At 63.4% G+C, this 14380-nt stretch overlaps 1 protein-coding gene across 4 annotated transcripts in view; it reads left to right on the top strand.

The window, feature by feature from the left end:
* The window catches only part of LOC142826412 (uncharacterized), a 63332-nt gene that overhangs the window by 47883 nt on the left and 1069 nt on the right, over positions 1-14380 (top strand). For 2 of the 4 annotated variants that reach the window (XM_075918648.1, XM_075918651.1), the window contains exon 5: positions 2006-2393. In XM_075918648.1, the coding sequence (XP_075774763.1) occupies positions 2006-2338 (333 nt within the window). In that variant the 3' untranslated portion in view covers positions 2339-2393. Of the gene's footprint in view, positions 1-2005; positions 2394-13606; positions 13747-14380 lie in introns of those variants that run through there. The other 2 variants (XM_075918649.1, XM_075918650.1) reach the window with 2 other exon arrangements.

Raw genomic sequence — 14380 nt, 5'->3', positions numbered from 1 at the left:
AGGTTATAACCCATCCCCCACCTCCCCTCAGACACCCCAGTGCTCCCTGTGCCCCCCCACCTGCCCTTACACAGGGGAGAGGTTATAACCCATCCCCCACCTCCCCTCACACACCCCAGCGCTCCCTGTGCCCCCCCAGCCCCACCGCACACAGGAGAGAGCTTATAACCCCTCCCCTACCTCCCCTCAGACACCCCAGTGCGCCCTGTGCCCCCCAGCCCCCTTCACACAGGGGAGAGGTTATAACCCATCCCCCACCTCCCCTCAGACACCCCAGTGCTCCCTGTGCCCCCCAGCCCCCTTACACAGGGGAGAGGTTATAACCCATCCCCCCACCTCCCCTCAGACACCCCAGTGCTCCCTGTGCCCCCCAGCCCCCCTTACACAGGGGAGAGGTTATAACCCATCCCCCCACCTCCCCTCAGACACCCCAGTGCTCCCTGTGCCCCCCAGCCCCCCTTACACAGGGGAGAGGTTATAACCCATCCCCCACCTCCAAACAGGCTCTCTCAGTCCCAAAGGACCAGCCACAGTCCCAGGTCAATTTGCACCTCGGCTCTTACCCCAAGAGCTCGCTGGGCCCGTCCTGTAGCATGTGACCCCTAGAAGTTCGTTAGTGAAGGAAAGAGACGGCGGCGAGTGAGACGTCCAGGGAACACGTCACACACCTCAGTCCCCAGGTGCCTGGGGCAGGCTCTGCGCAGGGATGGGACGCGCTGCCACACAACGGTCTCTGGGACACGTCCTGTGACTCCTTCGCTCTCCTGGGCGCGGGGGCTCCCAAAGCGGGCTGGTCACATGACCCGCAAACCGGTCTGTGTCCTTCTGGGCCTGGAGTCCCCGGGGGAGCATCTCAGGCCAGGGCCACTCTGGGCTCCCCAGGTGTCCACTGGCGCCCCCCCAAGAGCCAGTGTCTAGTTGGTCAACACCTGCCGCTGTCTCCCAGCCAGAGAACAAGAGCAATAGCCGTGCAAAGTCACAGTCCCACTTGCCACATGCCAGCCACACGCCAGCCACACGCGTACGGGAGAACCTAGGCAGTCGGCACAGCCGGACTCCTTCAGCGCCTCCCGCAGCCTCTCTGCACCGCATCCGGCGCACACCAGCAGGTGCAACCGGGACCAGCCTGCTCCCACGAACATCCAGCCACGTGACACGGGGCCAGTGCGGAGCCGCCCAGGCTACTCACGGGCCGGCCCTGAGCAGGAACCTGCAGGAAAGTCTCCTGAGCATCGGGCGCCTTAGCAAGGGGGCAGTTTCTCGGGGGCAGGGACAGGAAGCCCTGGGCTCAGCACTCACAGCCAGAGCTGCCCCCTGGGATCCGGCCAGGCTGCCTGGGTGGGACGGGTAGTGACAGGGCATTTCCACCACATGTGCCTGGAGCTTGTGACTGCCCTTCCATCCCCTGGACATGATCCAGGGACACAGGCCCTGTCGCAGCGAGGCACCCCCATGCCAGCCCCAGCTTCCAGCTCCCCCCAGGGCACCTCCTATTCCAGCCCCAGCTGCCGGCTCCCCCCAGGGCACCCCCCATGTCAGCCCCAGCTGCCGGCTCCCCCCAGGGCACCCCTATGCCAGCCCCAGCTGCCAGCTCTCCCCAGGACACCCCCCATGCCAGCGCCAGCTGCCGGCTCCCCCCTAAGACACCCCCCATGTCAGCCCCAGCTTCCAGCTCCCCCCAGGGCACCCCCTATGCCAGCCCCAGCTGCTGGCTCCTCACCAGGTTGCCCCAAAGCTGAGCCTGTCACAAAGGGGGGGCAGCTCCTCCCCCAAGGGGCACGTGCCCACCTGGAACTGCCCAGTTGACTCTCCAAGGGACGGTCCCTCATCCCGCTTCAGAGGCCTTCTAAGGGCTTGGACGCCCCGCCGTGCCGTGGCAGCGAGTCCCTCGGGCTGACGGGGTTGGGCTGATTCCGGTCTCCTCTCCCCTGCCCCCGAGGGAACGGTAACTGGGGATTCTGACCGAGGCTGCCCGGCCCCCCTCACACCGCTCCTCCTTTCCCAGGTTTGCACCGACCCCCTCACGGGCGCGATGGATGAGGAGCAGTGCTCACAGCTGAACCAGCGTTGCCAGGATGTAATGAGCCGCCTCCAAAATGTGGGGTATGACCCGGAATCGTTCCCCGCCTTCACCGAGTACATCGTGAACACCTACGGCATTCTGCGGGACCGGCCGGAGCTGGCCACCGCCGCCAGCGCCAACTACAACGACATCAACTTCCTGCGCAGAGTGGTGGTGGACACGGTACCCGACAGGTTCCGGGGGAGTGTCCTCATCCTGCTGGAATGCCTGGCCCTGCTGGCCAGAGACGACGGCAAGCCCTTGTTCATCTGGTGAGCCGCGCCCGCCTGCCCGTGCACCTCACGGACCCATTAAACGTGCAGCAAAAGGCCGCCCGCCCTGGAGAGTCCTTCGTGGGAGAACCAAGGAACATTCGAGAGCCCTCGTCTCCCAGCGGTGCCACGGTCCTGCCTGCAGCGGCCCTGTTGGGGCAGGGCCAGCCCGAGCTACACGTGTTCTCCCAGCATGCCTGCCCAGGGCCCCCACAAACACCCCCCAGGGCAGATGTAGTCAGGCCTGGCCACTGTCCCAGTTCCCTGCTGTGGCCGCGGTGGCCGGGTCAGCCTGCGGGTCTGGTGCAAAGTGCTGCCCCTAGGAGGGATCTGGGAACTGCTCCCCAGATGCTGGTGTCACAGGACATAGCTGGGCAGCTGGCATGGGGCATGTGCCATGCTAAAGGGCCTCTTGTCTGTGCCCACCGAGGGACCTCGGCTCAAAGCTACCAGCTGCTGGCAGCACAGGTTCCCTGCTGTGGGTGCCACAAGCCCAGCTCCTTCCCACTGCAGGCCAGCTATTGTCTCAGTAGGATGCAGGGACACCTGGGGACAGGGGAGGAGGAGGTGGCTGAGTGGGGTGCAGGGACACATGGGGACAGGGGAGGAGGAGGTGGCTGAGTGGGGTGCAGGGACACATGGGGACAGGGGAGGAGGTGGCTGAGTGGGGTGCAGGGACACATGGGGACAGGGGAGGAGGTGGCTGAGTGAGGTGCAGGGACACATGGGAACAGAGGAGGAGGTGGCTGAGAGGGGTGCAGGGACACATGGGAACAGAGGAGGAGGTGGCTGAGTGGGGTGCAGGGACACATGGGGACAGGGGAGGAGGAGGTGGCTGAGTGGGGTGCAGGGACACATGGGGACAGGGGAGGAGGAGGTGGCTGAGTGGGGTGCAGGGACACATGGGGACAGGGGAGGAGGAGGTGGCTGAGTGGGGTGCAGGGACACATGGGGAAAGGGGAGGAGGTGGCTGAGTGGGGTGCAGGGACACATGGGGAAAGGGGAGGAGGTGGCTGAGTGAGGTGCAGGGACACATGGGGACAGGGGAGGAGGTGGCTGAGAGGGGTGCAGGGACACATGGGGACAGGGGAGGAGGTGGTTGAGTGGGGTGCAGGAACACATGGGGATGGGAGGAGGTGGCTGAGTGCAGTGCAGGAACAAATGGGGACAGGGGAGGAGGTGGCTGAGTGAGGTGCAGGGACACATGGGGACAGGGGAGGAGGTGGCTGAGTGGGGTGCAGGGACACATGGGGACAGGGGAGGAGGTGGCTGAGTGGGGTGCAGGGACACATGGGGACAGGGAAGGAGGGGTGGCTGAGTGGGGTGCAGGGACACATGGGAACAGGGGAGGAGGTGGCTGAGTGAGGTGCAGGGACACATGGGGACAGGGGAGGAGGTGGCTGAGTGGGGTGCAGGGACACATGGGGACAGGGGAGGAGGTGGCTGAGTGGGGTGCAGGGACACATGGGGACAGGGGAGGAGGTGGCTGAGTGGGGTGCAGGGACACATGGGGACAGGGGAGGAGGAGGTGGCTGAGTGGGGTGCAGGGACACATGGGGAAAGGGGAGGAGGTGGCTGAGTGGGGTGCAGGGACACATGGGGAAAGGGGAGGAGGTGGCTGAGTGAGGTGCAGGGACACATGGGGACAGGGGAGGAGGTGGCTGAGAGGGGTGCAGGGACACATGGGGACAGGGGAGGAGGTGGTTGAGTGGGGTGCAGGAACACATGGGGATGGGAGGAGGTGGCTGAGTGCAGTGCAGGAACAAATGGGGACAGGGGAGGAGGTGGCTGAGTGAGGTGCAGGGACACATGGGGACAGGGGAGGAGGTGGCTGAGTGGGGTGCAGGGACACATGGGGACAGGGGAGGAGGTGGCTGAGTGGGGTGCAGGGACACATGGGGACAGGGAAGGAGGGGTGGCTGAGTGGGGTGCAGGGACACATGGGAACAGGGGAGGAGGTGGCTGAGTGAGGTGCAGGGACACATGGGGACAGGGGAGGAGGTGGCTGAGTGGGGTGCAGGGACACATGGGGACAGGGGAGGAGGTGGCTGAGTGGGGTGCAGGGACACATGGGGACAGGGGAGGAGGTGGCTGAGTGGGGTGCAGGGACACATGGGGACAGGGGAGGAGGAGGTGGCTGAGTGGGGTGCAGGGACACATGGGGACAGGGGAGGAGGTGGCTGAGTGGGGTGCAGGGACACATGGGGATGGGAGGAGGTGGCTGAGTGGGGTGCAGGGACACATGGGGATGGGAGGAGGTGGCTGAGTGCGGTGCAGGGACACATGGGGACAGGGGAGGAGGTGGCTGAGTGCAGTGCAGGGACACATGGGGACAGGGGAGGAGGTGGCTGAGTGCAGTGCAGAGACACATGGGGACAGGGGAGGAGGTGGCTGAGTGCAGTGCAGGGACACATGGGGACAGGGGAGGAGGTGGCTGAGTGGGGTGCAGGGACACATGGGGAAAGGGGAGGAGGTGGCTGAGTGCAGTGCAGGGACACATAGGGACAGGGGAGGAGGTGGTTGAGTGCAGTGCAGGGACACATAGGGACAGGGGAGGAGGTGGCTGAGTGCAGTGTAGGGACACATGGGGACAGGGAAGGAGGGGTGGCTGAGTGGGGTGCAGGAACAAATGGGGACAGGGGAGGAGGTGGCTGAGTGAGGTGCAGGGACACATGGGGACAGGGGAGGAGGTGGCTGAGTGGGGTGCAGGGACACATGGGGACAGGGGAGGAGGTGGCTGAGTGGGGTGCAGGGACACATGGGGACAGGGAAGGAGGGGTGGCTGAGTGGGGTGCAGGGACACATGGGAACAGGGGAGGAGGTGGCTGAGTGAGGTGCAGGGACACATGGGGACAGGGGAGGAGGTGGCTGAGTGGGGTGCAGGGACACATGGGGACAGGGGAGGAGGTGGCTGAGTGGGGTGCAGGGACACATGGGGACAGGGGAGGAGGTGGCTGAGTGGGGTGCAGGGACACATGGGGACAGGGGAGGAGGAGGTGGCTGAGTGGGGTGCAGGGACACATGGGGACAGGGGAGGAGGTGGCTGAGTGGGGTGCAGGGACACATGGGGATGGGAGGAGGTGGCTGAGTGGGGTGCAGGGACACATGGGGATGGGAGGAGGTGGCTGAGTGCGGTGCAGGGACACATGGGGACAGGGGAGGAGGTGGCTGAGTGCAGTGCAGGGACACATGGGGACAGGGGAGGAGGTGGCTGAGTGCAGTGCAGAGACACATGGGGACAGGGGAGGAGGTGGCTGAGTGCAGTGCAGGGACACATGGGGACAGGGGAGGAGGTGGTTGAGTGCAGTGCAGGGACACATAGGGACAGGGGAGGAGGTGGTTGAGTGCAGTGCAGGGACACATAGGGACAGGGGAGGAGGTGGCTGAGTGCAGTGCAGGGACACATAGGGACAGGGGAGGAGGTGGTTGAGTGCAGTGCAGGGACACATAGGGACAGGGGAGGAGGTGGCTGAGTGCAGTGTAGGGACACATGGGGACAGGGGAGGAGGTGGCTGAGTGGGGTGCAGGGACACATGGGGACAGGGGAGGAGGTGGCTGAGTGCAGTGCAGGGACACATGGGGACAGGGGAGGAGGTGGCTGAGTGCAGTGCAGGGACACATGGGGACAGGGGAGGAGGTGGCTGAGTGCAGTGCAGGGACACATGGGGACAGGGGAGGAGGTGGCTGAGTGCAGTGCAGGGACACATGGGGACAGGGGAGGAGGTGGCTGAGTGCAGTGCAGGGACACATAGGGACAGGGGAGGAGGTGGCTGAGTGCAGTGCAGGGACACATAGGGACAGGGGAGGAGGTGGCTGAGTGCAGTGCAGGGACACATGGGGACAGGGGAGGAGGTGGCTGAGTGGGGTGCAGGGACACATAGGGACAGGGGAGGAGGTGGCTGAGTGCAGTGCAGGGACACATAGGGACAGGGGAGGAGGTGGCTGAGTGCAGTGCAGGGACACATAGGCTATGTCTACACTGGCAGGTTCTTGCACAAGAACTGGTATTCTTCCACAGAGCGTCCACACAGCCCAGCTGCTCTTGCGCAGAAAGATTTATAGTCCAGCATGGGAAGAGGGCTCCTTGCGCAGGAGCGATGCTCTTCTCTAACGAGTGCAAGCCCTTCTGCGCAAGAGGGCAGTGTGGACACGCGGCAGGGGTTCTTCTGCCAGAAACCCCTATGGCTAACATGGCCATCAGAGCTTTCTTGCGCAAGAGAGCAGCCATACTGCCATGGATGCTCTTGCACACAAGCACATGGCTGTGTGGATGTGTTCTTGTGCAAGAGTTCTTCCACAAGAGCCCGCCAGTGTAGACACAGCCATCGGGTATGGGGGGAGAGACACAGCTGAATGGAACTGCAGGGACACAAGTATCCAAGGGTCTGTCTACACTACCACTCTAGTCCGAACTAGCGGGGTATGTAGTCATGCACAGTTGCAAATGAAGCCCGGGATTTGAATTTCCCAGGCTTCATTTGCATGAAGCCGGCCAGCGCCATTTTTAAATGCCGGCTAGTTCGGACCCCGAGCCGCGCGGCTACACGCTGCACGGACTAGCTAGTTGGGATTAGGCTTCTAATCGAACTATCTGTACGCCTCGTTCCACGGTGCCTTGGGGTCATTGCGGGTCATGAAAACATCCGCGCAGAGCGCAGCGGCAGTCAAAAAACAAACAGAATGTTGGGAGTCATTAAAAAAGGGATAAAGAATAAGACAGAGAAGAGCTTATTGCCTCTGTATAAACCTTGGGACGCCCACAGCTTGAATCCTGTGTACAGACGTGGTCACCTCATCTCATATAAGATCTCTTGGCATTGGAAAAGGTTCAGAAAAGGGCAACTAAAATGCTGAGGGGTTTGGAACAGGTCTCACATGAAGAGAGATTAAAAAGACTGGGACTTTTCAGCTTAGAAAAGAGGGGCAAAGGGGGGATAGGACAGAGGTCTATACAATCATGAGTGGTGTGGAAAAAGCAAATAAGGAAAAGTTATTTACTTGTTCCCACAATGTAAGAACTAGGGGTCACCACATGAAATGAACAGGCAGCAGGTTTAAAACAAACAAAAGGAAGTTTTTCTTCACTCAGAGCACAGTTAACCTGTGGAACTCCTTGCCAGAGGATGCAGTGAAGGCTAGAACTTTAATAGGGTTCAAAAAAGAGCTAGATAGATGCATGGAGGTTAGGTCCATCAATGGCTGTTAGCCAGGATGGGTAGGAATGGTGTCCCTGCCTCTGTTTCTCTGGAGGTGGGAAACAGGGGAGGGATTCCCTGTTGTGTTCCCTCCCTCTGGGGCACCTGGTATTGGCCACTGTTGGCAGACAGGACTCTGGGCCGGATGGACCTGTAGTCTGACCCGGCCTGGCTGTGCTTACACACAGAGGCCAGTAGGGGTCGCCCACTGCCCAACCTAGCGCCCAGCAAGGTCCGGACGCGGCACACCTGCTGGGGATTTCCTTCTGGCCCTGCGCCCCGGGCGGGCTGCCTTCATGTCGCTGGTCGGTGTTACCCCGTCGACCCCGGCTCATGTCTGCCTGGCCAGGGCCTTCATCCCATGTGCTCAGTCCTGAGGTCGGCCTGGCGCGGCTGCGCCCGCCCCCAGCCTGTGGCCACAGGGAGGAGTGGGCACATGGCGGCTCTTCTGGGTGCCGAGGACATGCCCTTGCCCAGGCCCTGTGGCCAGTCTCCTGCCGGAGGTCGGGAGCCCCAGGCTCTGTCCCCGAGCGCGGCTCTGTCCCCATTCACCCATCCACGCGCCACCTGGCAGCCAGCGAGGGCCCCCTCTCTGCAGGGACCCCGCCCAGCCTCTGGGATGGAGCATCAGGTGGAGAGGCCCACCTACTCGGCTCTGGGAGTCACCCTGCTGCCAAAGCCACAGCTGAATGGCCGGCAGACCCACAGGGCCTGGCTGCAGCTCCCTCGCTCCTGCCCCCCTCGCCGTGCAAACCCCCCGTCTCATTTCAGACCCGCTGGGGCCAGCCCCCTTGGGATGCCCCATTCCTTGCCTCGGCCTGGAGGCACCAAGAGATTTTGACTCCTCACTCCCCTGGGTTTCAAAAGCAGCCAGAAGCCTAAATAGCTAAAACCGGGCAGGCCCTCCCCATCCCAAAGGGCCCCACAGTGCCAGGTCGATGTACCCCTCAGATCTCACCCCACAGGGCCCGACGGGACCGTCCTGTAGCACCCGACGCCTGGAGGGTATCAACAAAAGAAAAAGAGCAAAGGCTGAAAATAAAATTGTTAAAGAACTGGACCTCTGGGACCATGGTGGGAACTTTGGGACTGCGGGAACCTGTTCTGGGTGGGGGGATGGATTATCACCTCTCCCCTGTGTGCGGTGGGGCTGGGGGGCACAGGGAGCACTGGGGTGTCTGAGGGGAGGTGGGGGATGGATTATCACCTCTCCCCTGTGTGCGGTGGGGCTGGGGGGCACAGGGAGCACTGGGGTGTCTGAGGGGAAGTGGGGGGGATGAGTTATAACCTCTCCCCTGTGTAAGAGGGGCTGGGGGGGCACAGGGAGCATTGGGGTGTCTGAGGGGAGGTGGGGGATGGGTTATAACCTCTCCCCTGTGTAAGGGAGGGCTGGAGGGCACAGGGAGCACTGGGGTGTCTGAGGGGAGGTGGGGGATGGGTTAGAATCATAGAATCATAGGACTGGAAGGGACCTCAAGAGGTCATCGAGTCCAGCCCCCCGCCCTCAAGGCAGGACCAAGCTCCGTCTACACCATCCCTGACAGATGTCTATCTAACCTAAGGAAGGTGGGGGATGGGTTATAACCTCTCCCCTGTGTAAGGGGAGTCTGGGGGGCACAGGGAGCACTGGGGTGTCTGAGGGGAGGTGGGGGATGGGTTATAACCTCTCCCCTATGTAAGAGGGGCTGGGGGGGCACAGGGAGCACTGGGGTGTCTGAGGGGAGGTGGGGGATGGGTTATAACCTCTCCCCTGTGTAAGGGGGCTGGGGGGCACAGGGAGCACTGGGGTGTCTGAGGGGAGGTGGGGGATGGGTTATAACCTCTCCCCTGTGTGGGAGGGTCTGGGGGGCACAGGGAGCACTGGGGTGTCTGAGGAAAGGTGGGGGGATGGGTTATAATCTCTCCCCTGTGTAAGGGGAGTCTGGGGGGCACAGGGAGCACTGGGGTGTGTGAGGGGAGGTGGGGGATGGGTTATCACCTCTCCCCTGTGTGGGAGGGTCTGGGGGGCACAGGGAGCACTGGGGTGTCTGAGGGGAGGTGAGGGATGGGTTATAACCTCTCCCCTGTGTGGGAGGGTCTGGGGGGCACAGGGAGCACTGGGGTGTCTGAGGGGAGGTGGGGGATGGGTTATAACCTCTCCCCTGTGTCAGGGGGGCTGGGGGGCACAGGGAGCACTGGGGTGTCTTAGGGGAAGCGGGGGGGATGGGTTATAACCTCTCCCCTGTGTAAGGGGGGGCTGGGGGGCACAGGGAGCACTGGGGTGTCTTAGGGGAAGTGGGGGGGATGGGTTATAACCTCTCCCCTGTGTAAGGAGGGGCTGGGGGGCACAGGGAGCACTGGGATGTTTGAGGGGAAGTGGGGGGGATGGGTTATAACCTCTCCCCTGTGTAAGGGGGGCCTGGGGGGCACAGGGAGCACTGGGGTGTCTGAGGGGAGGTGGGGGATGGGTTATAACCTCTCCCCTGTGTAAGGAGGGGCTGGGGGGCACAGGGAGCACTGGGATGTTTGAGGGGAAGTGGGGGGGATGGGTTATAACCTCTCCCCTGTGTGGGAGGGTCTGGGGGGAGCAGGGAGCGCTGGGGTTTCGAGGGGATTTGCTGGGGAAGCTCCTTGCTGCCAGGGGGCAGCCGACGTGCTCGGTGGGGCTGGGCTGGTGCTGTGTGGGAAGGAGTACAGGCTGGGGCTCCCTGGAGCTCCAGCGGCTCCGTCTCACGCCCTCGCGCCGGGGAAGCAAACGCTGCCAATTCCCAGCGCCCGGCGCGTCTGTGGGGGACTCGAGGGAAGGAGCCGGGGAGACCCCAGGGGAACGTTGGGCTGTCCCCGGCATGTCGGCAGGGGCCGGTCGCAGCGCCAAAGCTCCTGGCTTCACACGCTCAGTTGTTAAGGAAAAAAGTCCAAGTTCTCGACTTGCGCGCGACCCCGGGCGCTGCTGGGCAGCGTGGGAATGCCGGGGACCTGCACGCGCCAGCACAAGGGGCACTCTCTGGCCAGCCGTGGGGCCACGGCAGCGGCGAGGCGGCCGCCCTGTGTGAGACGGTTGGGTTTCACGAGGATCGTGCAGGACACGGCTGCACCCACGGTGGCGCCCCACACGCCGTGCGAAGTGGCCGAGGGAGCTGTCTCATGGAAGCCGAGGCCCGGCTGGCTCTGTCCGTGCAGCCCACGGGCCCGTGACGTGGCCACAGTGGACCTCAGGGGCTGCCCAGCCCCACCAGGGGAGGTCGGCTGTGAAGCTGCAGATCAGCGTGTGCACAATGGCCGCTAGGGGCAGGGGCCTCGTGCCCGTGACACGCTCCATTTCTGGAGGTGCCCTCGCACGAGGAAATCAGTGGGGTTCCCTCCGCGTGGCCAAGGGTCCTGGGGATCCTCCCTTTGTCTCCAGTCCACTCCTCACTCCAGAAGCAGCTTTGCTCTGAACTGGGCCCAGAGGGGTTTTCTGGCTCGGAGCTACAAATCGCCCTGGGATTGGGGCTGGTCCTTTGGGACTGGGAGAGCCTGTTCTGGGCTGGTGAGATGGGTTATAACCTCTCCCCTGTGTGAGGTGGGGCTGGGGGGGGCACAGGGAGCACTGGGGTGTCTGAGGGGAGGTGGGGGATGGGTTAGAACCTCTCCCCTGTGTAAGGGGGGCTGGGGGGGCACAGGGAGCACTGGGTGTCTGAGGGGAGGTGGGGGATGGGTTATAACCTCTCCCCTGTGTAAGGGGGGGCTGGGGGGGCACAGGGAGCACTGGGGTGTGTGAGGGGAGGTGGGGGATGGGTTATAACCTCTCCCCTGTGTGAGGTGGGGCTGGGGGGGGCACAGGGAGCACTGGGGTGTCTGAGGGGAGGTGGGGGATGGGTTAGAACCTCTCCCCTGTGTAAGGGAGGCTGGGGGGCCCAGGGAGCACTGGGGTGTCTGAGGGGAGGTGGGGGATGGGTTAGAACCTCTCCCCTGTGTAAGGGGGGCTGGGGGGCACAGGGAGCACTGGGGTGTCTGAGGGGAGGTGGGGGATGGGTTATAACCTCTCCCCTGTGTGAGGTGGGGCTGGGAGGGGCACAGGAAACACTGGGGTGTCTGAGGGGAGGTGGGGGATGGGTTATCACCTCTCCCCTGTGTGAGGGGGGCTGGGGGGGCACAGGGAGCACTGGGGTGTCTGAGGGGAGGTGGGGGATGGGTTATAACCTCTCCCCTGTGTGAGGTGGGGCTGGGGGGGGGGCACAGGGAACACTGGGGTGTCCAAGGGGAGGTGGGGGATGGGTTATAACCTCTCCCCTGTGTAAGGTGGGCTGGGGGGGCACAGGGAGCACTGGGGTGTGTGAGGGGAGGTGGGGGATGGGTTATAACCTCTCCCCTGTGTAAGGGGGGTTGGGGGGGCACAGGGAGCACTGGGGTGTCTGAGGGGAGGTGGGGGATGGGTTATAACCTCTCCCCTGTGTAAGGGGGGCTGGGGGGCACAGGGAGCACTGGGGTGTCTGAGGGGAGGTGGGGGATGGGTTATAACCTCTCCCCTGTGTGAGGGGGGCTGGGGGGCACAGGGAGCACTGGGGTGTGTGAGGGGAGGTGGGGGATGGGTTATAACCTCTCCCCTGTGTGAGGTGGGGCTGGGGGGGGCACAGGGAGCACTGGGGTGTCTGAGGGGAGGTGGGGGATGGGTTATAACCTCTCCCCTGTGTAAGGGGGGTTGGGGGGGCACAGGGAGCACTGGGGTGTCTGAGGGGAGGTGGGGGATGGGTTAGAACCTCTCCCCTGTGTAAGAGGGAGCTGGGGGGCACAGGGAGCACTGGGGTGTCTGAGGGGAGGTGGGGGATGGGTTATCACCTCTCCCCTGTGTGAGGAGGGCTGGGGGGGCACAGGAAACACTGGGGTGTCTGAGGGGAGGTGGGGGATGGGTTATCACCTCTCCCCTGTGTGAGGGGGGCTGGGGGGCACAGGGAGCACTGGGGTGTCTGAGGGGAGGGGGGGATGGGTTATAACCTCTCCCCTGTGTAAGGGGGCTGGGGGGACACAGGGAGCACTGGGGTGTCTGAGGGGAGGTGGGGGATGGGTTATAACCTCTCCCCTGTGTAAGGGGGCTGGGGGGACACAGGGAGCACTGGGGTGTCTGAGGGGAGGTGGGGGATGGGTTATAACCTCTCCCCTGTGTGAGGGGGGCTGGGGGGCACAGGGAGCACTGGGGTGTCTGAGGGGAGGTGGGGGATGGGTTATAACCTCTCCCCTGTGTGAGGGGGGCTGGGGGGCACAGGGAGCACTGGGGTGTCTGAGGGGAGGGGGGGATGGGTTATCACCTCTCCCCTGTGTGAGGTGGGGGGGGCACAGGGAGCACTGGGGTGTCTGAGGGGAGGTGGGGGATGGGTTATAACCTCTCCCCTGTATGAGGTGGGGCTGTGGGGGGCACAGGGAGCACTGGGGTGTCTGAGGGGAGGTGGGGGATGGGTTATAACCTCTCCCCTGTGTAAGGGGGGCTGGGGGGCACAGGGAGCACTGGGGTGTCTGAGGGGAGGGGGGGATGGGTTATCACCTCTCCCCTGTGTGAGGTGGGGGGGGCACAGGGAGCACTGGGGTGTCTGAGGGGAGGGGGGGATGGGTTATCACCTCTCCCCTGTGTGAGGTGGGGGGGGCACAGGGAGCACTGGGGTATCTGAGGGGAGGGGGGGGATGGGTTATCACCTCTCCCCTGTATGAGGTGGGGCTGCGGGGGCACAGGGAGCACTGGGGTGCCTGAGGGGAGGGGGGGATGGGTTATCACCTCTCCCCTGTATGAGGTGGGGCTGCGGGGGCACAGGGAGCACTGGGGTATCTGAGGGGAGGGGGGGATGGGTTATCACCTCTCCCCTGTATGAGGTGGGGCTGCGGGGGCACAGGGAGCACTGGGGTATCTGAGGGGAGGGGGGGATGGGTTATCACCTCTCCCCTGTGTGAGGGGGGCTGGGGGGCACAGGGAGCACTGGGGTGCCTGAGGGGGGTGCTTGTGTAACTTCCTCTTGGCCAGTGAGGTGCTCTGTGTCTGGTTTGGTGTCGCCGTAGACCCACGACTTGCTTGTCCTGACCCTGCCTTCAAACACCGGCTCCCTGCTAACTGGCTTCCTGGGGCCTTGCAGATCACAGCACGGAGTTGCGGGAGCGCACCGTGGGGGAAATCGCCTTCCAGCTGGAACGCCGGATCCTCTCCAACATCTTCCCTGAGCACACGCGGCTCTACGGCTTCACCGTCTACAACGTCCCCCTCAAGATCCCCCAGGTAGGAGAGAATCGGAGGGTGGCTGTGACGGCGCGTCGGGTTCCCCCGCCTCCTGCACCCCCAAAGTGGCACAAACAGACTCCCCCAGCCAGTAGAACAGGGGAGTTTATTGCTTCTCCAGGGTACAGCCCAGCACAGATGGCATCTGGTTACAGGGCAGGCCTAGGATGCCTCAGCCCCCTTGAGATGGGGGAGCCTGGGCCCCTAAATCCCAGCCCCTTGCTCAGGCTGCTTCCTCCATGATCCCCGACAGAAACTCAAACTCCCTTCCAGCTCTGCCCCCCAACCAGGGGCTGGTCTCCCCCTCCTCCCTTTTTCTCTCCCTGGGCGACTGAGCCTGGGTGTCTGGGGGTCTGTCTACACTACCACTCTAGTTCGAACTAGGGGGGGTAATGTAGTCATACGGAGTTGCAAATGAAGCCTGGGATTTGAATTTCCCGGGCTTCATTTGCATGAAGCCGGCCGGCGCCGTTTTTCAATGCCGGCTAGTTCGGACCCCGTGCCACACGGCTACACGCGGCATGGACTAGCTAGTTTGGAATAGGCTTCCTATCCGAACTAGCTGTATCCCTCGTGGAATGAGGAGTACAGCTAGTTCGTATTAGGAAGCCTAGTCCGAACTAGCTAGTTCGTG

The sequence above is a fragment of the Pelodiscus sinensis genome, unplaced genomic scaffold, assembly GCF_049634645.1.
Source record: "Pelodiscus sinensis isolate JC-2024 unplaced genomic scaffold, ASM4963464v1 ctg165, whole genome shotgun sequence".
Taxonomy (NCBI): Eukaryota; Metazoa; Chordata; order Testudines; family Trionychidae; genus Pelodiscus; species Pelodiscus sinensis.
Note: the sequence above shows the minus strand (reverse complement) of the source record. Positions and strands in the feature narration are given on the sequence as shown.